The sequence below is a fragment of the Arachis hypogaea genome, chromosome 15 (assembly GCF_003086295.3).
Source record: "Arachis hypogaea cultivar Tifrunner chromosome 15, arahy.Tifrunner.gnm2.J5K5, whole genome shotgun sequence".
NCBI lineage: Eukaryota > Viridiplantae > Streptophyta > Magnoliopsida > Fabales > Fabaceae > Arachis > Arachis hypogaea.
In genome coordinates this window covers 2,561,511-2,587,324 of record NC_092050.1, presented here as the reverse complement: position 1 = coordinate 2,587,324, position 25,814 = coordinate 2,561,511, and the positions used below count along the sequence as shown (strand labels likewise).

The following is a 25,814-nucleotide window of genomic DNA, read 5'->3' as shown; positions in this document are numbered from 1 at the left end:
GAAAATTGAAAGGCTACAACTAGAGGTTGAGAGATTTTAAGCTTATTTAAATATGATATATTTTAAAAAAATATGTTTTATTATTTTAAATTAGCTGTTAAAAATTAGACCGATTTAATCGTTTTATATTTTTTAATTTTTTTTATTTATTACCGATTTACTAATAATTAATTTTTCCGCTGAGCTGAATTAATTTGGTAGCCAACTTTCAGTTAACTCGGCTGAATTAACCGATTCTCAAAATTATGAGTTATTGTAAATATAAGAGTAAAAAATTAAACTAAAAAAAATAGCTACAAATTTACTCCTAAAAATTAATTCCCTGCTTAGACTCAATTATATTTCTCAGCCAATGGGTAAAAAAAGTGGGAGATACTTTGACATTCAAATTGAATCTATAATAATAAAGGTTGAAATATCAATTGATTCATTGAGAAAAAAAGATAGAAATGCTTAACAGACACAAAAAGATTGAGACTGAGAGACAGAGACTTAAGAGACAGAGATTGAAATAAATTTTAGTATTCTGTTTGGTGTAAAGTAGAAAACAGAAATTGAAATAAGAATGAATTCTAATTTAATTTGTACAAAAGATAAAATTGGAATTAATTAATTGAAATGATAGTATTTTAGATATAAAATGTTATTGAAATTTCAATCTCCATCTCTAAAAATTTTAGTTCCTTGTATCCCTAATCTTTGGAGATACTGAAATACTAAAATTTTGGGGACAGAGACAGAAATTTCAATACTAGTCTCTGAACCAACAAACATGATACTGAATCTCAGTTTTCCAGTCTCTATCTCAGTACCTCAAAACAAACGCTACCTATTGATGGGTATAGAAAGCCAAAGTAGCCACCCAAATCTAACTCCTCACAAACTCACATTGCAACTTGCAATTGGTGGTCCCCTAAGACCCCCAACTTGAACAAGAAAACACTCCCATTATAATTCATAACTGTGTATGAAGTCGTGATGGCCATGCTGCAGTCTAGTGTGAATGATTGTGACACTATAATGACCCAAGAATCACTTGAATTGACATATCAGAGCCGTCCAAAACATTTTCATATTTGTGAGAGCAAAGCAATAACAATAACCATAATAATGCAGCACAGAGCAAATTAAGCTGAGGAAGAATCATAATGTTATCACTACATACTCCATAGACTGAAAACGAATGTCAAGGCCATGATCAAACTACTAGTCACGCCATCATAGGGCCATAAGCTATATACATTAACATCAATACCGTTATCATCATCATTCATTTTTTGCATAACTACTTAAAAGATCAGTTTTAGAACTTCGCACCAGGCACAAAAATACTAGCGGCTATTCATTTTTCTAATTTATAAAACAAAACAGAAGGATTATCTTATTTATAAATTTTCATTTTGAGAAATATTAGAAGACTAATATTTTTTTTTTTTTGTATTTATCTTGCATACTAGTCAACCTTCCATTTTTCTTTCCAATAAAAGTATTAGCCTCTAATATTTTCCTTTTATTATAAAATAATGTCACTTAACAACAATAGGAAAGTGGCTTGCCAAGCCGCTGGTTACACATAACAAACTACGTTTTTATAATAAAAATGTGCACATCAAAATCGGACGGAAAAAAAATCTTGAAAAATATCACATGATGGAAGACAAGCAAAAGATTCTACAAGGATTGTGCAACTGGAAAGAGAATTCAATCCTACAAAATTTTCTAAAACAAGTAATGTTCATTTGATAATTGGAGGTTAAGTGACCATCACCTTGTCAAGTCACTCGGTTGATTTCACTGCCTAATCCATAGTATACTCGCCCCAATTCTTTGCCTCATCAACATGAATGCTTGAGAAATCAAATACCACTTAGCCGTACAAGACCATTTACTCCTTGATGATCTCAAATTCAGCACCAATTGGTAGATGATCACTTGGATGACTATAGTTTGGCAGTCCACCGACAATGTCGACTGCATCGGAGTCTGGAAGCTCAAGAAAGCTGATTGGTTTCATGTGGTCAGAGGGGCAGAATAATATATAATCGAGAGTTCCGGTGAAACCAGGTGTGTAGTTTGTAAATGGTGGCTCTCCTCTCGTAGAAGCGTAGACACTACATAAGGGAATTGGTTGCTCCTCCAAACATTCAGGCATAATTTGTGAAGAAGAATTGCCTGATATGAGGTACTGATAAACCTGAAACAATCCGAAAATAAGAATAGCCTGACTCAACACATAAATTTCATGCAATACAGGCGCAGGGGACACAGAATCTAGATAAAAATAAGAAATAGGAAGTGTGAAGTTTTAGAAGTATCTAGTTACCATACCATATCTCCTGGTGTAGAATTAAAGTCACCAGCCAAAATGACTTCAGGCGTGCATTCATATTGATCTGATACCAGAGTTTTGAATTGTGATAATCGAGAAAGAAGATATTTAGCTTGTGCAAGCTTGACATCAGCCCATTCAGGATCCCTGGGACAATAACTCAGTATCATTAATGAATTCCACCACTAGAGCAACCATGTGTTGATATAACTAGATCTACATGAAAAACATTGAAAAGTAAAAGAACAAGACATGAAAAATAAAAGCAAAGCATGCCAGTTCATACCAATAAAGATGTGTGTTGGCCACAATAACAACATGACGAGAGGGATCTTTGACCCTAAACGCAGCCAAAATTCCTACACAGTCACGCTTTAGTCTCACACGAGGATCTTTGGGGTCTCCACGATCTTCTTTATTCGATTTAGGTCCTAAATCAAAAGATCAGTTAACGAACAAATATTGCATACATGCGTTTGGTGCAGAAACAATCAAAGGAGTACAGCAGCAACAAACATGAAAAAGCAGGACAAATGCATAGATTCCGCAAGTAGTCTATCAGTAGGTTAATACTCAATAACAATATCAATGTCAAGGCAGTATTATACACAAGATGGAGCAGTCTCTAATATCAATAAGAAAATACATGGGCTTGATGCACTAACCATCATTGGATGCAGCATCCTCTTGTTTATTTGGCTGGCCTTTGCTTTCTTTGTCATCATTTGGAGAGTTTCCATCTTTAATTGACTTTACTAGATCGTTGTATTCAATTTTCTCCTCCAAAACCAACTCTGCACTAAATGCCAGAAAGTAAGAATAAATATAAACTAAGAATGCTGAAATCATTAAGACTAATTGAAGTTTTGATCAATGATCAGTCCCATTGTTTTACTATAAAACCAAATTCGAATGAAAATTAATCCCAAAAGACAGGACGAGAATGAGAGACAGATAAAAAGAACCACAATGATCTGAATACCAATTACACATAACTAGCATACTACCCTGTTGTGTAAATGCTTCATAATTCCATTCAGATTTTAGGGAATTTGCATTTATCAGCATATCTATTGACCAACATTTACAACAGAAGGATGTTGTGTAAGTGGTGACGGAATTGCAAGTAAGAATGTGGAATCCTTCCAAGACCAAAATCTAGTCAAAACAAAAAGCATGTTGAGGGGTTTTCAATTTTTTAAATCAGTAAAGCAAGGTTGTTCTAGTTCTCTCTTGTCCATTTAAGAAACCTCTATCCAGGTGCAAAATCCTTGCTACTCATTGGATATAGGTCATGTATCTATGTTCCATAATCTTCTAAAGTACAAGTTGCTTCAGCATTGTACAATAGTTCGACATACCGGTCATGCTTGTAAAACAAGCCACACCCATCACGCTTCTGTCCACTTCTCTTCATATAGATAGACGAATATCCCAAGTTCCGCATGCTTCCATTGTAAAAGCTATCAAATTCATCAACCTCCTGACATTATTCCATATAGGAATAAGAACTCATCCAAAGAAAAACAATGCAAGACAAATGTCCCAAGCAATTCATATCCAGGTTGGCATAATAAAAAAAAAAGCAGCAAAATCAAAAAGAGGAGGAAAATAAACCTGTAGGCAGAAAAAATCAGCTCCCAAGTTCTTGAGAACTTCTAAAATGGAACTTGAACGAAATTTCCACCTGCAGAAAGCAAAATCATAATCAAGAACAACTACAGTAAAATTCGTAGTTCACATTTATTTACTGATTCAATATTTAAAAATGAAACTTGGGAAGCAAAGAAATTTACTTGAGTGACGGGGAAGGAGAGTGTGGGAACAGAGAGCTCTTCACATAAGCCTACATAAGAAATTTTTTTAAATTAAAATTAAACAAAAAAAAGTCAAAGTCAACGGTTGTGCATCAAAATTTAGATTTACCCTAAACTGAACAAACCTGAGCTAATATGTTATACGAGACTAAGGTGAATCTGAAGCCTGAATTTAATTATAAAAGCAAAAGGAAAAATTAGATTTGACGTGAAAGAGAAGAAGTGAAACGAACAAGGTTTGAATACGACGGCGTTACCATCAGGTTTAGTTCGCGAATGTACGTCGGCGCCTTCGACGGAAACGAAATTTGGAATGTTGAGTGAGGGGAGTGGTGAGGAGGAGGCGGAGGAGGCCATTTTCGTGAATGTTGCTACTCTGATCGAAACGCGGTGAAAGTTTGCGGAATCGTGAATGGTAGCGTAGCTCGTGAAAGAAGAAGAAGGAGGTGGTGAGCGCGAAAGAGCAGCTACTCCTGCTTTTAGCATTTCTATCTCTTCAATTCTCGTCTTCTGTATCTGTTCTCAACTGCCGCTGCGTTTGTCTGCACTGCAGTTGTGCACTGTTGTGTTACAGATTTACTGTTAACATTATACAGGCCTAGGCCCAACTTCGTTTTTGTATCGGTAGCCCAACAATAGTTTTGGGTTACAGTAACCCAACAACTTTATTTTTGGGCAATAAGTAACCCAACTACTTTATTTTGTTCCTATCTCACTACTTTAATGGGCTGCCCCAAATATGGGCGTCGACCTGTTTTTACCACACTCCAATCAAAGAGGCTCATTTCATTTTACCAAAAAAAAAGGTTAATTTCAAACCAACTTAAACCGGTCAAGTGGTCAACTTACTTGTTCACTTAAATAAGTTTTGGGAGTTTAAATCCCGCCTTGTACATATAACAACCTATTATTCAGCGACAGACTCTTAAATAAAATTCAAATTCGTGATTGATTAGTTTTTGACTTGTCGGACTAAAAAATACTGCGGACAACTGGAAAAAAAAAAGAAAAGAAAAAAGCTCATTCCAGACCAAGAAAAAAAGAGGCTCACTTATTCTCAAACAAGCAAAGCGTGAAGTAGTTTTTTTTATTTATTTTTTTCATTGTCTGCCATTGAAATACTATTAAAAAAAACAATGTATTTTTTTGGTGTAAAAAAACACACACACACACAATGTATGTAACGTTTATTTAACATTTTATTTTTATTAATTTATTTGAGAAACAAAAACTATAGTTGTGTTTGCAGCCGCCTAATGTGAACTTGGCTAAATGAAGAGCTAAAATTCAATGATTGATGGATAATGATAAGTGAGAATCGTGAATTATGCCATTTCCATGGATGTAAATGGCTATGACACCACAACCTCGTAAGCAGATGGGACCATTTTTATTTGGACCAATTTAACCGAGCAACTTCGCATTAGTGGAGATAAAGCCGCAAGAATCTCGTCAATTCTTAATCCATAAGGTTCCACTTGCGTATCAAACAAGATTCTAGTTCGTCCACAAATTAAAGAGACGCAAAATATTTAAATTACTCTTTGGTGGACCTAATCATTCAATTTTAAGTCTCAACCATTGTTTAGGATAATTATGCAATCAACGAGTTAAGAAGTTTCTATAAAGATAGTGTTGATTCTTGGAGTTGAGTTTTGATTAGTGATTTTTAATTATTATTTTTCAATTAAAGGGGTTGGATCTGATTAGAATATGTTAGTGTTTCAAACAATTTGCATCAAATTAATTTGAGTCCCATCACCACTAATAACATTATCCATAATGTTGCGTTGCATATACATCTATACTTAATTAATAGGCACATTAATATGAACATTAATATCATGGCGACAAGATTGCACTGGCTAGTGATGGCTGCTCCATGATGGTCCACTTTTGCTAAGCTCTTTTCTTAAATTTAATCCCCGACCCCAAACAATTAAATGCATCACATTTAACATTAGAACTGGTGGTTGCGATTAACTTAGAAATACTACTGTAGCAAAATCCTAATACTGATAAGAGAAAACTATGAGTATAAATTAACAGTTACTATGTCTGTGAATTGTTTAATGATATTCACGAAACGTTTTCAAGTAGTAGTTTAATTAAGTACCAATTATTTGATGGGTGCAATGAAATTTCCTTTGGAAGTTAGCTGTAAATTCAATAAATATGAAGGCCAAGCAACGTATGAAAGAACTTATAAATTCGTAATTAATGTAATTAATGTATGTAAACATTAATCTGAACAGGGATTGGTCAAGTTCGGGGGACATGGTACTACTGAGCTTTCGATGCTTTGCTTGCTGTATATATTCACATGATATGCTGGGCGGTTCCTACCTTCCAATATGTTTGTTGGAACAGTGAGTAACTAAGTACCTTAATTCTGATTCAAGTATAATATATATATAATATGTATGCTGATGAATTTTCAGTTAGAGAAACTCTTTGACTTAGTAATTTTTAGTATTTGGTCATCATTTGATTAGCATATATAAATATTAAATTATTTTTAATAAATAAATTATACTAATTTATGTGTTCAAATTTTAAAAAATATAAATATAAATTATATTGATTTATATTTACAAAATTTTAATAAATATATGTGTAAATTATATTTTTATAAACAAAATTTTTAAAAATATGAATAGAAATTATTGATAATAAAATATTAATATTTACGGACCATGATTAGAGGTGGCAACGGGTAGGGTAGAGTAGGGTTTGGATCTAACCTTAACCTTACCCGCATGTTTAGATTTTTATATAAACTCAATCTTACCGTACTCGTGGGTTGAGAATATCCTAATCATAACCCTATCCGCTCTTAATTTGCGGGTATCCGACCCTACCCGCGAGTTACAAAAGATATACAATATTATTATATAACTTGATGATAATTTAAAATAGAACTGATTTTTATGTAAAAAAAATATTAAATTATCTATTAATGATTTTCTTTTAGTGGTTAAAGATTTTTTACATTTAGCGAGAGGTTTTTGATTCAACATCCACTTAAAACATATTTTTATATAAGTATATAATATAAACATATATAGAATGCGAGTTGATCGAGTAGGGTTGAGGCTCAACCCGTACCTTACCTAATCCACACAAGAAACCTACTCTACCCACTACGAATCGAATTAACAACCCTAACCGATCAAGTAAGATCGAGTTAAGTACTCGCAAGTAGGGTATATATTACCACCCCTAACCCTGACCGTATAATATTTTTTTTTCGGTTATTCGTATCACCGTACTCTCTTTCTATTTTTTTCCTTTAATGTTATATTCACCAGCACATAGGTACATAAAGGTGTCCAATATGACAGTTGCTAAAAGATACATATATAATAGTATAATGCTTATTATAAATTGCATATATTATTTTTGTTTTTTAGTTATTTATAATATTTTTTAATTTGATAGACTAATGATTAATTTATTGTGAATCTAAATTTTATTTAAGAGTTTATGACGGTCAATAAGTTGTTGCTTGCATAAAGTGGAATTGAAAAGACAAATGAATTGGCCACTCTAAATTGATTGCAAATATTATTTTTACATAAAATTTTACATTTAAACAAAATTCTTATCTAAATTTATCTAAGTTATTGTAATAATTTTTTAAATCATGTGCTGCTTTTCATTCTTCTTCTTCTTCTTCAAAATGTGCACATGCATGTTTTTCTTCTTTTTCCCCTCTTTCTTCTCCTCCTCGTAGAGATTATCAATTTAATTCAATTCAGAACACTTGCATCCATTCAATTCAAAACAATTCAATTCAATTCATAGTGCACCGAATATATTATTAAGGTGAAACAATTGTATAGTACTAAATGAACCGAACATTATCCATTATATAAAATCAAATTCAAAACAGCTTTTTGCATAATGAACCGAACACGTTATTAAGGTGAAATAATTGTATAGTACTAAATAAACGAAACATTATTCATTATATAAAATCAAGTTTAAAATAGCTTTCTGCATAATGAACCGAACACGTTATTAAGGTGAAGCAATTGTAAAGTACTAAATGAATGGAACATTATCCATTATATAAAATCAAATTCAAAACACCTGTGTTTACAATTTAGAGATTATCAATTCAATTCAGATCAACTGTGTCCATTCAATTCAATTCAGTTTAGCAATTGCATTCCATTCAATTCGACTGAAAAAATAATCCATTAGCAAAATATTAGTGTTGTTGGTGATAACGATAACGAAAGAGGAGAAGAAGAGGAGGAGAAAGAGGAGAAACAGAAGAAGAATATGTGTGCACGAAGAAGAAGGGGGAGGAGGAGGAGGTATGCGTGAATTTGAAAGAAGAAGAAGATGATGTATGCGTATATTTAAAAGAAGAAAAAGAAGAAGCGCAAAAAAGAAGAAACGTGGAGGAGAAGGAAAAGAAAAAACGTGTGTAATAACGCTCTTTTAATGAAAATGGTTTTTGTTAATGTTAAACCTAGCTACTTGAATAAATTTAAATAAAAAAAATACTTAACATATATAACAATTCTAATTTTTTTTTTGGGCAATAATTTTGGAGAAGTGTAGATATATGGTCCTCTACCTATGTCTATTTTAGGGTGTTTCTTTTTCGCTATTTATATAAAATTGAACGCCATATCAAAATATTAAACAATTAAATGGGTTATGAATGAAGGTAAAAGTAGGGGAAATCGAGCTTTTTAAATATTGAAAATTCCCAACTTTGCAATTTTTAACATGGTTAATGTTTAAATTCGTCTCTAAAAGATTATGCGATTTTTATTTTTATCCCCGAATAATTTTTTTAATCAAATTAGTCTCTCAAAGATAAATTGTTAGTCAAATTAGTCCTTCCGTCAATTAGATGATGATGTGCCACGTTAAGTGCCACGTGGTATGATGACGTGGCACGCCTCGTGACAGGTCAGTGACATGTGGCATGCCACGTGTCACTTGACATATAAGGACTATTTTGACTAATTTTTAAAATTTGAGGGATGAAAATGACTTACGTCTGGACTTTCAAGGACTATTTTGACTAATAGAAAACTTTTTTATATGTCAAGTAACACGTGGCATGCCACGTGTTATTGACCTGTTACGTGGCGTGCCCACGTATTACTGACCTGTCACGTGGCGTACCACGTCATCATGTCACGTGGCACATAACGTGACACGTCATCATCCAATTGACGGAAGGACTAATTTGACTAACAGTTTATCTTTCAGGAACTAATTTGATTAAAAAAATTATTCGGAGACGAAAATGAAGATCGCGTAATCTTTCAGGGACGAATTTAAACATTAACCCATAGTAAAGTGGGAGAATTTTTGTTCAATTTTTGTTCATATTACGATATATCATCAATAATTTTGGAAAGGAAAAAAATTAGTTCAAAGAAGATAATTTTCTAAATTTTAAAAAATAAAAATATTCTACAATCAACTGAAATAAAATAGAATAAAAATTATCATTTATTATTCGAACACCTAAATCTTTTTTGTAAGGTTGATCTACACCCTCGGGCTTCTAGATAGCAGTTCCAAAACTTCCAACATAAGTAATATATATTGTGGCTAATTAATGCTTTTAGTTAGATTATAAAAGGCAATAAATTATATTATAAATTAAATACTTTTAATTAAAGGCTAATAATAAGTTAGTGAACACAAATTAACTTGAATTAATTTAATAATTAACTTACTAATCCGCTTAAATAAGTATTAAGAGTTTAAATTTTATATTATGCATGAGACAAATTAGTTTTTAGTCTACTAAATTGAAAATAACGTTGAAAACAAAAAAAAAGTTAGTGAACACAACAATTTTTTAAATATATATATATATATATATATATATATAATTTGGTATCTAATTTTTGTCAAATTTATTTTTTATAATAAATTTTAATATTTGATAATTATTTTTTAAAAATTCAATATTAATTTTTACTTTTTTTAATAAGTTAAACAAATAATTTTAAATACGGTATATATATATATATATATATATATATATATATATATATAGAGGTAAATACTAAATCGGCACCCGAAAGATTCAGGCGCTGACAAAATGGTACTTGATATATATATAGAGGTAAATACCAAATCGATATCCGAAAGATTTTGGCGCTGACAAAATGGTACTTGACTTTTGCTGTTGAAAAAATAGTCCCTAAAAGATTTTAAAATTTGACAAGCATGTCCCCGAGCTCGCCGGAGCAAATCCCCAGCAAGCACAATGCTGACATGGCCACTATATTCTGGTGACTTGGCAAACCATCTCCCAAACCCTAATCCCTTCCTCCCAATGCAGACTCCCCCTCCATCTTTCTCCCCATCGCAGCCTCCTCCCCCTACCCATCGCAGCCCTCTCCCTCCCCAATGCACACTCCCCCTCCTTCTTCCTCTCCATTGCAACCCTTCCCCTACCCAATGCACACTCCCTCCCTATCGTAGCCCCCTCCCTAACACACACTTACCTTTCCTTCTGCCTCCTTAATTACAGCAGCAAAAGCAACAATAACACCAAAACCAATATCATTAGAATTTCAAACAGAACTAACAGAAAAACATGTACATTCAGAACATATTAACTTTGTTTGTTCCTCCTTCTCTCTTTTTTTCATTCCTTCTTTCTCTTCTCGGAGGACCATAACAATAATAATAACAATATCCATTCACACACACAGATATTTACACAAACACATAACATACATATATAAATATAAAAAGAAAAAGAGAGAAAAGCTGAGGAGTTGAGGGAATGCGACTATTTCAGGCCTTGTTGTAGCTCCGATGGTAGTGGCGGTGGTCCTTGATGGTGCTCTTGCAGTTGAGGTTGCTGTTGCTATTGTCGTTGAGGTTGTTGTTGTGATGGAGAGAGAGAGGGAAGTGTGTGTTGGGGTTGTTATTGTTGTTGCTTGCTGTTGCTGTTAATGTTGAGGCGATTGTTGATGCGAGTTGTGTGTTGAGGGAGGAAGGAGAGTGTGTGTTGGGGAGGGAGAAGGAGCGGGAAATGTGCGTTTGGAGGGGGGTTGGGATGGGAGGGAAACTAAAGGAGGGGCTACGATGGGGAGGAAGAGGGAGGGGTTGCATTGGGTAGGGGGAGGGTTGTGATAAGGAGGAAGATGGAGGGGAAGTCTGTGTTGGAAGGAAGAGATTAGGGTTTGGCGGATGGTTTGCCAGGTCACCAGAATACGGTGGCCATGTCAGCATTATACTTGTCGGAGATTTCTTTCAGCGAGTTCGGGGATACGCTTGTCAAATTTTAAAATCCTTTAGGCTGCGTTTGTTTATAGAGATAGGACACTGAGACAGGGACACTGAGACACAAAATCGTGTTTGGAAGATGAGACATGGACAAAGACAATGTGTCCAGAGACACTAAATTAGTGTATTTTATGTCCACCCTGACAGGAAGGACACAGAAACACTAACAAGAGACACAACTTATTTTTTATTTTTTATTTCATTATTCTTGTTAATTTTTCATAATTATATTTTTTATTATTATATTTTTCATCTAAAATTGTTTGAATGAAAAAAATGAGAATAAATTAGATTTTCATAATTTGTTCTAATTTATCATCAAATAGAATACAAGAACACAAAATTTTGTGTCTCTATCCATCAGTGTCTTGTCTTATCCTGTTCTAAAAAACAAATGCAGCTCAGCGGCTATTTTGTTAATAACAAAAGTCAAGTACCATTTGATCAGCGCTAGAATTTTTCGAATATCGATTTAGTATTTACCTATATATATATATATATATATATATATATATATTAAATTGTTTGCTTTTGGAGTAAGATGATTTAGTTGCAAGCTAGCAAAGCAAAAAACATGTCAGGTGCGCAGTTACGTTGTTGACTTGGAAACTAAAATCACCAGCACACTGCTGTTAGTTAAACCAAACTAAAAAACAAATCAAGTGAATGACAATAGTAACGCTTTCTATACAGTTAGGCTTATCATCCTCAATTAATTTGTCAATGATGGAATGCCGTTTGGTCAATGGTCATGATAAATAAATTTAATCTTTTTCATTTTTATTATTTTTATCCATTGCAAATGGAACCTAATTAATCAAGTCCCTTTCACATTTTGTCACTTTCTATCCGAACTTCCAGTTGTGTGCATCGTGGGATGTCTTTGTTTATCCTTAACTAATTGGCCTGTTTTATTTAGGCAAATCAAATCATTGAAATTATTAGTTGTTGTAACGAAAAGATTCTCATGAATTAATAACTATTAAGTAATAATTAAGCAATTTCTTCACATTATATATATTAACGTGATCTATAACATATTATTTTGTGATGATGGGAAATCCATATTTCATGTATATATGACTAAATAATGTTGCAATAATCCAAAAACAATAGTCAACACTCACAGTGTCTTCTGTTGCTTTCACGTTTGTTGACTGCATAAGTTTTGCACTGCTCAGAAGGTGCATGGCAAGGTAGGGAGAGGATTCCATCATATAATAATTTCCATTAATTTATATATATACACACATGGATGACTCTTAAGTCAAAGGGAGTGTAGACACACAAGTATATAATTGTAGGCGATGAAGATTAGATAATGGATATGGATGCATTCTTCGACTATAATAATGTACAATTATGAAAATAATTAACTAGGTACATTTGGAGGAGACAGAAATTGAAACAAAGAATGAATTTTAATTTAGTTTGCATAAAAAATAAAATTAAAATTAAATAAATAGAAATAAGGATATTTTAATTATAAAATGTTATTAAAATTTTAGTCTCAATCTCTAAAAATTTTAGTTCTCTATGTCCCTATTTTTTGGAAGTACTAAAATATTGAAATTTTAGGGACAGAACAGAAAGTTTAGTATCTGAACCAACAAACATAATATTGAGTCTCATTCTCTCAATCTCTATCTCAGTACCTCAAAACAAACGCTACCTTAGAGTGCGTTTGTTTTTAGAGACTGGACACTGAGACAGGAATATAGAAATATTAAATCGTGCGTGCTTAATAAACGAGACATGGATAAGGATATGGTGTTTAGAGAAACTGAATTAATGTATTTTGTGTCCATCTTGATAGGAAGGATACAGAGACACTAACAAAAAATACAACATTTTTTTTCTTTTGTTATTTTGGTCAATTTTTATAATTATATTTTATTATTATTATATTTTACTTCTCAAATTTTTTGAATGAAAAAATAAAAATAAATTAAATTTTTATAATTTGTTTTAATCTATCACCAAACAAAATATAAGAACACAGAATTTTGTGTCTCTATCTTTTATGTCTTGTTATCAATATCTTGTAATTGTCCTATTTTCATGAACAAACGCGGTCTTACTTATTAATTCTAGTTTGTATATTTAGTACATATATATTTTTCGTTTGAGTAATAATAGATAACTAATTATTTTAATTAATGTCAATAAATATTTTTTAAATTATTTTATTTATTTTAAATCTAAATTTTAAATAATAAATTTAAATTCTAAAAATTTAATTAATCTTAACTAATTAAAATTAATTTTTCATATATTTTTTATTTATTTTTAATAAAACATAAAATAAATTTAATATTATATAAAAAAATAATAATAATTTAAAATTATTGAATAATTTAATATATTTAACTAAATTATTTAACATAATGCCTATATATATTCTATCTATCACGATAATACGATATTACCACATCTTTTATATGTATTAGTCACTAATAATTTTATATTCAACCAGCCAATAAATAAATAGATATGTACTAAATAAGTGGTAGGATATATGTAATGTACACAACATTTCTCATTATTTAGTTTTCAAATATAAACACTAGCATCTATGTGGGGAAGGTTCGTTGTTCGGTTGATCTAAAAATTAAAGTGGACATAGAAAACTAAGAAAAACACTTTTGGCATAAAGGGAGAAAAAAATTTGGCTGGCGCCATGTTAACCTTTGAAGCCCCATAACCATGACCTTTTTCTTGTTGCTTGACAGCTCTGAAAAATTCAGACAATAGGAACCTAAGGAAGTGCAATTGGAACAACCTATATCTAGTATTATTTTTAATGTAACTATGTCGCTTCACATCCCATTATTCTAATGTTTTTGGTATATATTAAACTTTCTACAAAAGAAATTATATTAAGTGGACTGATCTACTATTATCTCAACATTATACGTATTTGTAATGAGTAATATATATCATAATAGGTGGACATTTAAATGGGCGTGAAATTAATAATTAAAAATCGTTATATAATAATTTAGTTAAATTTATTAAATTATTTAATAAAATTTAACTATTAATTTTATATAAAATTAATTATAATTGAATTTTTTACTAATATATTGTTATAAATTCTTTTCAAAAATAATTTTTTTAATTATTAAATAAAAAAGTTAATTATTTTCTACGAGACATACTTTTCAGTATAAAAATTATTCATTCAAAATGAATAGAAATAACTATCTTTTATACTCATTTTTAAAAGATTTATCTAAAATGTTAAATTTACTTAAATGGAATATATTAATATTAAATTTAACAATGTATATATGCTTACCTATTTTATCTAGTTTCTACCAAGTTATTTAGGCAAACGTTCTATCATGCTATGTTATACAGTGATACTAACATAACTAGAAAGGTACGTACTAATAATTAAATCATAGGAAGGAATAATGCTAAAAATAAATAGAAATGTAAGCATTTAAGAAATCACCGTCAATGCCGTGCCAGTGCACCACCGTCGAGTTTTAACTTTTAAGAAATAAGCAGCTGCCACGTCATCTCTCCATTCAATCATGGGGTTCACAATCCTCAATCATACAACAAACCAGCACCAATAATAATAGGTGATTACTTATCCAAAAATATTATCATCATAATAGTTAAAATTTATTAATTAATTAAATTAGTATATAATAGTATATATACGTTAATATTTTAATTATTTTTTTATATAAAAATATTTTTATGCACTATAAGTTAAATTGAAGTGTATCAATTATTTGGATATTATTGTTGAATATATTATATAATTATAGTCATGTGATTTTTTAAAACAATTATTCCATGGTTGTAACTAATTACCGAGCAATTTTGTTTCATTTAATTTTCCTTGTGTATGTATCATCAGTTCAATGGATTATTGGATTACATCAAATTTAAAGTTGATTAATGTTTCTGCAGGATAAAATTTAAGGCGGGCATACTAATATAATTATTGTGATGCTATAATTCATCCGCGACCTGAAAATTGGGTGCTAGTTTTGAAAAACAACATACAATACATGATGTTAGGCCACAATCATGATCATTACCTAAACTCCTAAATTCTTGACTAAAGTTACGTATTAAAAAAAAATACCTAACACAACGACTAGTTCAAATATTTTTGAGATAAGGCTCTTTTTGAAATATATATCCCACTGACAAAATATAAATCCATCTCTAACCATTTTTAATAACTAATTTGCTTTCCAATTAAATAAATTACATTCTAATATTCAAGTAAGATAAAAAATGTGTGATTCATTGATCTTTCTCTAATATGTTATGCTAAAAGTTTTTTTTTTATTGGATGAGGAGCCAAAGGCCCAAAACACTAATTTGTTAAATATAGTTGCCTCTTGATGATTAGCAACTTATCAATTAAGAGTTTATTCTTTATTAGATATATAATTATTTATATATTTTTATAATTTAAAATTTTTATATAACTAAATATAATATTAGATCATTTAAACATAAAAAAATAATTCAATACATAAATATTATGTATTAACACAAAATTTTAAAAAAAGCTACATCTAAAAAATGTAATGTACATAATTTAATTCAATTATTACATCAGTGATTATTTTTATCGTTTAAACTTATGAGCTTGAGATTTACAAAAATAATTCAATTATTGCTCTTTATTAAATATATAACTATTTATAAAAAATATATAATTACATTTTAAATCCAAAACAAATTCTTAAAAAATATGTTAGATATATAATTACTTATATATTTTTACCTAACGATTTAAATTCTTAGAATGAGATTATTTCAAGAGTGTCTCACAAAAAATAAAGAAATAAAAAAATGAAAGGGAAGCATAGGTGAGGTGGGATAGCAAGAATAGGGTTGGGTGCATGGGATTATGGGAACATGGCTCCAAAAGTGGGCTTTAAATTTTGAAAAAAAAATTAAATTTATCCAAAATATTAGTGTTCTAATAATTTTAATTAATATATATTATATATAATTTTTATAATTAAAATTAGCCATTAAAATTATTAAAATATTAATATAGCTGGTACATTTACAATTCTTGCAAAACATTAATATAGTCGGCGCCAAAGAATAGGATTGCACAAACCAAGTTGGATTGATCTAGTGGTTAGTTTCACTAGTCCGCTTAAGCAAGTGTGGGGGTTCGAATCTCACCTTGTGTATGCAGTAATCTATTGGCCAGTGACAAACCCTTAAATGGAGCTCAGTATCGCAGTGGATTAGTCCTTAACCTGTCGAGTCAGAAAATACCGTGGGAAAAAAAAAATAGGATTGCACATTGAAACCATTAATTGGTGGGGAGAACATTCGGGTCGGATCTAACTCCAATAAAACAAAACTAACGACGGTATCAATATTGTTCTCTGTAAACAAATAATTAATCATTTATCGAGTCTTGAACTGTACGAGTACCACGACCAATGACGATGCCTCATTCCTCTTTCGTATTTTAATTTCAGGTTCATGGTACTGTATTTTATATGGTTTTATTCATAGAAAATTAAGGAGCATAAGTCAAAAAGTCATCACTGGATTATTTTAAAAGTTTATTCCATATAAAGTTCTAATGCCCCAAAAATAATATCAATATACCTTTTTCTTCTTATTCTCTACCAAAAAAAAAATATGCGTTGATACGTTATCATTGCAATTAAGAATTACTTTAGGGGTATTTGAAGAGAAGAACGACGGAAAATTACAAAATTTTATTAAAATTAGTTGCTTTGAATTTGATGATGCGACAATACAACATTAGATAGCTGTGTAAAAGTTTTACATGGGCAGGATATAAAAATTAAATGCGTAGTGATAATTTATAAAATTTTACATAATTATTAATTAGATTTATATACTTAGATAGCATTTTAAGAAATAAATTTATTAATTATTTTTGTTAATATAATAATATAATTAATTATTTATATAAAATTTCTTTTAGATCAAGCTCTTTTAATATAAAAAAATTAATTATTCTTAAATTTAAGATGAAAAATGTACATATAATAAGAATTATTACATTATTATTTTAGAATATCTAAAATTAATTTTTTTATACTAATGGTACATACAAATTAAAATAAATTTAGTTAATTTCTTTTAAAAACATAAGTTAAAATTATTAATTAAAAATATTAAAAATTTAGTTTTTAACATAATTATTGTACATTTATAAAAATAAAAATTTAAAACTTTTTGCTAATAATAATTTTAATTTATGTCTTTAAGACACATGTGAATTAAATTCAATTAAAATTAATGTTTAATTAAGAAGAAAAAGCCCTGATTTGCCCAAATAAATTGGGAGTGGTGACGCTGTGTTGGTGGCCGTGATTAAAATTATGATGACAGAGAATAAAACGGTGGAAATATTAAAAAAGAAGAGACAAAAGCATTGAAAGTTTAAAACAATACACATTTTTTTGGTGCGCCTATTTTCTTTTCTCAGCGAATGAGTGTCGGCTCTTTTGCTTCTGTGCCTAAATCTTAGCCAAAAACAAAAAAGTTAAAAAATACAGGTAGACAATAAAAATATTAAATAATATGAATAATAAATATGTTGAATATTTAATTAAATAGTTATACAAATTATTATGTTTATTATTTTTAATTAGATGGTTATTTTTTTGATTGGATTTACTCATGCATAGTTAACAATGACTGGATATTCAATTCAAGAAATATGCAGATGCAAATGATTATCCTAATATTAAGGTTTAGAAGGTAATTTTTGGTGAAATATTTTTTTATTTTTTCTAGAACCTATTATTCACATTATTTACAAAAATTATTGTCTAGCAAAATCTAAAATAATAATAATAATAATAATAATAATAAATAAAAAATTCTGATATTAACTGGTACACTTTCGCTTTCACAGCAACAACACAATTCCACAACGATAAATTCAGGAACTAACCCACCAATTTTCCCTCCATTCACAAATAATAAATTAAAAAAAATCCATTTTTTTAAAACCAGTGTTCATTCATTCATTCATTGATTCATCTCTCACATAAACATTAACACTGGACCATTTTTTTTTATAAGCCACCACCCTCAACCACCGCTACTACCCTCTCTTCATCCACATTCATATTCAGATTCCTTCATTGTATGTAGCAAAATTTAGCAGCACCTTCGATTCAACCCGTTGAGCATTTTCCACCTCATTCTTTGTTTCAGGTACACAGTGCACTTATCATTCTTACTCATCCTTTCTGCACATCACGCTTTTTTTGTTCATTAATACCATTGGATCATTGATAAGTTTTGTGATACTGTGCACTGGAGAAGATTGTTTGATTCATTGAATTGTTCATAGCTTTTGCTGTCTTGTGAATTCTCTCATACTTGTTTGTTTCTGGAAGTTTCTAGTTTGTGTGTGAATTAAAGTATTAAACCGATGGGGGCATTGCCATTAACTTCGCTCTGCGTTTGCTTTAATACTTGGTTTTCTGGGCTCTGAGTTTTTTTTTTATACAATTTAACTCTATTCATTGATCGCATTAAGTTTTCTATCATGAATTGGTGAAGCAATTCTATGCTTCTGAGTTCATGAGTTAAATTTTAAAAGAAGTACTAAGATCTTTCCTTTAAATTTAGGTAGATTAGGATAACTTTGTCAACTAATTTAGGTTTTATTTTTTTATTATATCTGCATATCTTTCTTCTAAATTGGTAACTTGGAAAAAAAGTCTCTCCAAAAGATCTAAGTCTGAATCAGAAAGAAAAGGAATACCAGAGTTGGCATTTGCTTGTTCATATGTGATGTTTTTGCTTGTGTATAAATCTAACTGGTCGGTTCATTGGTTTCTTAAACAACAATAACTAGGAATAAAATGTTTTGCTCTTTTGGTAAGTGGTAGGTTGAAGTTGAGGTGAAAAAGTTAAATTGGTTGGCAAGATGGCATAAATTAATTCATCCAATTTTGGCAAATGAAAAATTTCCCTTTTAACATGTGTTCTTATTATTCTTATTGCCAATTCATGAGGATGCTTGTGGCTTTTGTCTTTCCATTTTGGCCAAAAATAAAACGTGGCTTTATGGAAAAATTAGTATATGCCCTCATTTGATACTTCTACATAAGTTACTTTGCATTCCTTATTCTATTTGTTGGATTTGTAGCAGAATGATAGATTGCACAAAATGGTTATGCCTTCTATTTTTTGTACTTCTATTGCTGAAGGCAGAAGCTTCTTATGTTCCAATCACTTTTGTCCAGAATGCGGTCACAAAAGGAGCCGGTGAGGAATTTTTCGCTACGTCTGATAGAAGTTAATTTTCCTTGTTGAGCTGTTCTATTTTAGTTAGTTTATTATCATATTTGGTAACTTTTCCCCCCTAAAAATTACTCTGCAGTTTGTTTGGATGGGAGTGCACCAGCTTACCATCTTGATAGGGGATTCGGAGAAGGGATAAACAATTGGTTAGTTCAGTTTGAGGTGTGTCCTGTCCCTTTCTGCAAACTGGCATCAATAATAAGTCTTCACCAATTACCAACTCAAGAAAACATTGCTTTCATTATTTTGTTTTTCTTTCTGATTTAAAATAACAAAAAATATTTATTTCTTTTGCTTGTATCACTATGATTAAACTAATTGCTTTGGCAAAATGGTAGAGGGGTGAAAGAACTGTTTTGGAAAGATAAAACCCAATCTTAATTTCAATTCCACAAGAACTGGAAGCTTTCTAAGTGACTTTTCTGTTGTTGAACCTGCAAATTCTTAACTGTGATTATGATTTTCATTTACCATGGTCTATGGAGATTGCCAAAACAAATTTTTAATTCTCAAGTTTGGATTCATATGTAAAGTGATTCTTAAATGTCTATTCCGTCCAATGAACTTCATTTGGTTTATTTTAGGGTGGGGGATGGTGCAACAATGTTACTACTTGCCTTGGTCGAAAGAACGGTCGTTTAGGTTCATCTAAGAAAATGGCCAAGCAAATTGCCTTTTCAGGGATTTTAAATAACAGAAGAATTTTTAATCCAGGTATTTTCTACTAGTCAATAGATCATGTTTTATTTTTTCCCTTCATTAATTCACATTTGCTTAGGTTTCTAATAATGAAAGTTGTTGATTCCAGATTTCTACAATTGGAACAGAGTCAAGGTTAGGTACTGTGATGGTTCTTCATTTACTGGTGATAAGGAAGAAGTTAATCCAGTGAGTTCTGCAATACTCAAAAGGAATCTCTTAGTTGAATTATCAAGAGAAGCATTAAACACTTGCAAATTGTATTTCCTATTTTTGGTTCTGATGAGACTATAAAATATCATGGTGTATAAATCAGACAACTCAATTGCACTTCAGAGGGGCAAGGGTTTTTGCTGCTGTCATGCAGGATTTACTTACAAAAGGAATGAAAAATGCTCGAAATGTAAGAGACATCGATGATTTGCGACTACTTTTCTTCTTCCTCTATTAATTTTTTTTAGTCACCGAAACTTATCACTATAACTGCAGGCTATCATATCTGGATGTTCAGCTGGAGGATTGACCTCGATATTGCATTGTGATCGCTTCCGAGCTCTATTGCCAGCAGGAGCTAAAGCTAAATGCCTTTCAGATGCCGGTTACTTTATTAACACGTAAGATCCTTTACTTTTCTTTCCACTTAGCCTCTCTTGATTGTTTTTACTTTTCCTTAGATCATTTTGTGATAGAATATGTTAATGTGGTACAACAGACGGGATGTCTCTGGAACACAACACATTGAACAATTCTTCAGTCAAATTGTTGCAACACATGTATGTACTATTTTCCAACTTAAAAATGCACCAGGAGGTTTTACAGAAAAGTCCCAGTTTTCATTTGAAAGATACTTTCTGAAGCTTTCATCTAAGGGAGGTATAAGTTCTAAAATATTCAGGTGTGGTTTGTTTCCTCTTTTTCTTTTGCAGGGCTCTGCGAAGAATTTGCCTCCGTCCTGCACTTCAAGACTTAGTCCTGGGCTGGTAAGCTTGATCATATTAGTTTTATATTCTACATTTGTAAATCTCTGAAGTTACTAATACTTTATTTTGGAAAATGTTGTAGTGCTTCTTCCCACAGTATTTGGTATCCCAAATCAAAACACCAATCTTCTTTGTGAATGCAGCATATGACTCATGGCAGGTCAGAAACAACAGTTTAGTTGCATATTAGTTTTCCTTAATATGTTGATCATGCTTGACTTAAGATTTTAACCTGAAAAACTGTGATACTATCAGAATTGGCTCAAGATTATTCCACACACTCTTTAGTCTTTTTATGTCAGTATCAATATATGGATCTTTGATAACTCACCTCTGCCATGAACTTGTCATTTAATGGTATTGCTACTAGCTCTCATCGCCTGATGAGATCCTTCTAGTCTTTCTTCCTGATCCTTATTGCTTTGATTCAGATTAAGAACATTCTGGCACCAGGAGTTGCCGATCCTGAAGGCCATTGGCATAGCTGCAAACTTGATATAAATAACTGTTCACCTGATCAACTTGAATTGATGCAAGGTGAATATCCTGATCTTCAATAAATTGTGTCTCTTGGAAATCTGCTGAAACCCTTAATAATTTGACATAAGATCATCTAACATTTTATGACATCACATTTAAATTCATGATTTTTCAGGGTTTAGGACACAGTTCCTAAGGGCACTGACTGTGTTAGGCAACTCTCCATCCAAAGGAATGTTCATAGATTCATGCTATGCCCATTGCCAAACTGAAATGCAGGAAACATGGTTCAGAACTGACTCTCCCCTGTTGAACAAGACAGTAAGAAGCTGAATGCATAATTATAAACATTATATAATCAGCTTTCTCATATCTTCTGGTTTTATTATAGGAAAATTACACTCATCTCCCTTGAGATTTTGTAAAATTCAACCTGACTCCTATCTATTTCTGAAAGTATAAATTGATCTCCTATGAGATTTAGATAATGACATACTCAATACTCAATATCACTTGACAAATCGAATTGCAATGAATTTCTTCAAATTCAAGAGAGATCAATGTAATTTGCCCTCAATCTTTCTCTATCCAGCTGATTCAATGGCTAACTTGTGTACATAACAATGTGCAGACAATTGCAAAGGCTGTAGCAGATTGGTTCTTTGAACGAAAGTCTTTCCGGCAGATCGATTGTGCTTACCCTTGCAATCCCAGCTGCCACAACCGTGTCTTCGAACCACAAGACCAACCAGAAGTATAGATTCATTTTCATAAAAAATTCATATATAGATTATAGTTATCATTCTTATAAACCACATTCATTGTTTCACTAGCTAGTCATTGATTAAGGAGGAGAAAAAAAAATGGATATGATTTTATCAAGGTATGACAATAAGGAAAATGCAGCCACTGCACTCAACTTGTGTCCTGGCCGTCCCCTTCATCATTGTTTTGAATGCCACAGGCATCTACTAATATTCTTTAAAAGAAATAGTATATATTCTCTTGTGTTTCTAATGTTACTTGAAGTTATGATAAGAAAAAATCTTTGTTCTTAAGTCATTTTTTCTTGTACTCGCTTCATCCACATGAAAAATGAAACTGTAACTTGGTGTGATTCTCACACACCATCTGGATGGGTTAATGAGTACAATAGAAAATTTGAGTCATCATATTAGTACTATGATATGTATCTATATATATAATCTTCATTGTAAGAAAGGTATTTGGTTAAGAGATTTATTTATATGTTGTGTGCAATGTTAGAAAAATGTCACCACCAAAGGAACTTCAGATGCATCATCAAGAAATCCAAATTCATGGTTCCCAAAGTTATCAAACAAGGTGAGACTTATGTTGCAATATTCTGCAAATTAAAGGTAATGATAACAAGCAAAGCAAATCAAATAAAAATGCTTTAACTTCAAACTTACATTTCATGCATGATTTTGGGACCATCCATCCAGTAGAACAATGAGAAAAGCCGAGTCGCATCACTGCTAAATTAATAAAATGATAAATTGATAATGATAATAATAATTTTAATGTTTAACTTATCATTAAAATTGAAATAAGATACAAATTTCAAAAGCATTTTGATTAGGTGTTCCAAAAACGGAACACGTGTTGTGTGAATGCGAATCAGATCTACTTCTAAATACGCGCCTTCACACACTCTGCACTTTATCTTTCTCCTGTGTGGAATTCAATTAGTGATCTGTTGATTCTCCGATTTTCCGTCGTCACGCGCCGCCGCTGCAGCGATTGTCCTCGATCTCCACTTACCGTAATTTTATTTCTTTGATGATCGCGATTAACAGCGAAATTTCCAATAAAGAACAGAAACCAAAAACGATTTCCTGTTCTGTTCTAATATAATTACAATATTCTCCATATCATCATCAACTACGATTTTGATCTGTGTTTTTGTCGCGTATAAATTGCAATGAAATTAAACATAAATGTGTTGATATGTTACTGTATATTACTTGCCAGGGAAAATGGATGGAGCTTTTGTGCATCAAACAATGGATAAGTGGCCTTCTTCCAACCTTGTTTATTCTGGTGAGTGAGCTTAATTTGTTTAAAGCTGTTAATCTATTTTATTTTATTGAAATAATTGATTCATAATACAGATTATTCATTAATTAATTCATATGGTTCTTGCATCTTCTAGGCTATTTTTCAAAAGCTGCTTTGATGATTAATTATGACTTAGCTGGACCGTCTTTCTGTCCACCATGTAAGAGGAATTATAATTTACCACTTGAATAATGCTACACATTCAAGTTTTTTTTAACTAAATCTAATTAAATTGGTCTAACATAATGAATATCAGTTATCGATTATTTAATTTAGTTGAACTTTAATTCATAAAAAGACTTGTACATTAGTATTACTCTGATATTAAAAATTGTTACTGTATTTTTTTTTTTCAGAACTAATGGATTCATTTATAATGAATTGGATGCTGACTATCTTGTTGATTTCATATACAGATTGTAAATAAATGACTGACAAAAAACTTTATAGTTGGATACTACAATAATTAATGTAAGTTTGAATTATCTCTTCATACAAATTGTTTTTCCACTTGAAATTGCTTAATTTTAAAGTACATCTTGTATTGGTGTATTTAAGAACTTTAATAACTGTATACCACCAACTAACTCTGGTTTAAGATGATAAAGGAACTATATTAAATTATTTTTTTAAGTGTACATCATATGTGACATTAGTCCTGTCTTTTTGCATTGTAATTCTTGATTTATTAATTGAAATAATTATGTCAATTAAAGAGAAGTGGCTTAGTGCATGGTGCATAAAACCTGTTGCTGGAGCACTTGATAGGCAGAAGCCAGAATGTATCTTGTTAGCCTGTAAGTACATGAGTCTAAATTTTAATTTCAGAATGTTAATTTCTCATTTTATTTTATTTTGTTCAAAAGAAATAAAATTTTAAACAGATTCTTATTGTTATTTATTTATTTATGCAGGGATATTGATACTACTAACTACTTGGTACTAATAACAACCATGGAAGGCTATCTATGCAACTTCCTCTCTGTGTCTTCTCTTTTAATGCTGTGAGATTTTATTTAACAATAAAGAATTACTCATTTTTCTTTTAGTGAGTAAGTACATTAGCCCCTAGATTTTTTCATTAGTTAGTTAATTAGGACACAAATATGACTATTTGAGAAGGGTCTACATATAGCATTTATGATTTACTAGTGGAGTAATAGATATTAATGTAATTTTTAAATTTGAATCCTCTAAAGTTTGAATTTTATTTTAAAGAGTAAAGTGTGATATCTCACCATTAATTTTATAGGTGGGACCAACAATAAATATGAAAGAGAAACTATTCAATAGTAGAAGATCACACTTTATTCTTTAAAGTGAAATTTAAACTTTAGAAGATGCAAATCTGTAACTTTTAATCTACTATTTTTATTATTATTATTATTATTATTATTATTATTATTATTATTATTATTATTATTATTATTAAATGCGTGTAATAATAATAAGGATTTAACTAGCCTATCTCTTAAGATATAAATTAAGGTTATTAGTGATAAAAGGTTTGAAATACTTTATTTTAATAAATACTCACCAAATACATTGAGAATTTAAATTTTATATTATTTTTTATAAAAACTTTTTTAATTTATAACTTAATCATAAGAGTACATGTTAATTAAATCCTAATAATAAATATCAATTTAGTTAAGTTTTTATCTCTTAATAAATGATTTTGTGTTTAAATTTTAAAAATAATAATAGTAATAGAAATTCTTTAATCATATGTTTATTGATGTTCGATTTTACTAAATATATATGTTTTCACTATAAAGGAAGATTCTATAATATCAAAGATTAAGATATCTAAGTTATGTATGAATTTTTTTTTTCTTATTT

The 25,814-nt window shown here is 30.6% G+C and overlaps 2 protein-coding genes across 26 annotated transcripts; one reads left to right on the top strand and one right to left on the bottom strand.

The window, feature by feature from the left end:
* Positions 1–1,489: 1,489 nt before the first annotated feature.
* LOC112747557 (carbon catabolite repressor protein 4 homolog 4-like) lies at positions 1,490–4,707 on the bottom strand. 2 transcript variants are annotated; one of them, XM_025795629.3, is made up of 9 exons: positions 4,404–4,707; positions 4,272–4,312; positions 4,126–4,175; positions 3,947–4,016; positions 3,691–3,812; positions 2,995–3,128; positions 2,616–2,760; positions 2,329–2,476; positions 1,490–2,194 (listed from the first exon to the last, which is right to left on the bottom strand). In XM_025795629.3, the coding sequence occupies exons 1-9, from the start codon at positions 4,630–4,632 to the stop codon at positions 1,886–1,888; spliced, it is 1,248 nt and encodes a 415-aa protein (XP_025651414.1). In that variant the 5' UTR covers positions 4,633–4,707; the 3' UTR covers positions 1,490–1,885. The 2 variants fall into 2 exon arrangements, with proteins under 2 accessions (XP_025651414.1, XP_025651415.1); XM_025795630.3 differs by having other exon boundaries at positions 3,691–3,809; positions 4,404–4,705.
* A 13,588-nt stretch (positions 4,708–18,295) lies between these two features.
* LOC112747555 (pectin acetylesterase 8-like) lies at positions 18,296–25,373 on the top strand. 24 transcript variants are annotated; one of them, XM_072217471.1, is made up of 20 exons: positions 18,330–18,633; positions 19,580–19,695; positions 19,811–19,893; positions 20,316–20,445; positions 20,540–20,619; positions 20,747–20,833; positions 20,920–21,044; positions 21,143–21,203; positions 21,357–21,410; positions 21,493–21,570; positions 21,842–21,947; positions 22,066–22,211; positions 22,522–22,644; positions 23,157–23,234; positions 23,886–23,954; positions 24,067–24,132; positions 24,389–24,443; positions 24,694–24,769; positions 24,887–25,191; positions 25,293–25,373. In XM_072217471.1, exons 2-16 carry the CDS (start codon positions 19,581–19,583, stop codon positions 24,088–24,090), a joined length of 1,359 nt encoding a protein of 452 aa, XP_072073572.1. In that variant the 5' UTR covers positions 18,330–18,633; position 19,580; the 3' UTR covers positions 24,091–24,132; positions 24,389–24,443; positions 24,694–24,769; positions 24,887–25,191; positions 25,293–25,373. The 24 variants fall into 24 exon arrangements, with proteins under 24 accessions (XP_072073575.1, XP_072073573.1, XP_072073571.1 ...); XM_072217469.1 differs by having other exon boundaries at positions 24,689–24,769; XM_072217481.1 differs by having other exon boundaries at positions 18,383–18,633; positions 19,638–19,695; positions 19,811–19,895; positions 24,689–24,769.
* The last annotated feature ends 441 nt before the right edge of the window (positions 25,374–25,814 follow it).

What these genes read in the sequence shown, in the direction of transcription:
- LOC112747557 (XM_025795629.3), bottom strand. Translation starts at nt 4,632, where the DNA reads ATGCTAAAAGCAGGAGTAGCTGCTCTTTCGCGCTCACCACCTCCTTCT. An exon ending in CGTATAACATATTAGCTCAG is followed by an intron (nt 4,176 to 4,271) that starts GTTTGTTCAGTT and finishes TTTCTTATGTAG; the next exon opens with GCTTATGTGAAGAGCTCTCT. An exon ending in ATTCTACACCAGGAGATATG is followed by an intron (nt 2,195 to 2,328) that starts GTATGGTAACTA and finishes GGATTGTTTCAG; the next exon opens with GTTTATCAGTACCTCATATC.
- LOC112747555 (XM_025795619.2), top strand. Translation starts at nt 19,581, where the DNA reads ATGATAGATTGCACAAAATGGTTATGCCTTCTATTTTTTGTACTTCTA. An exon ending in GCCGGTTACTTTATTAACAC is followed by an intron (nt 21,045 to 21,142) that starts GTAAGATCCTTT and finishes GTGGTACAACAG; the next exon opens with ACGGGATGTCTCTGGAACAC. An exon ending in CAGCATATGACTCATGGCAG is followed by an intron (nt 21,571 to 21,841) that starts GTCAGAAACAAC and finishes GCTTTGATTCAG; the next exon opens with ATTAAGAACATTCTGGCACC.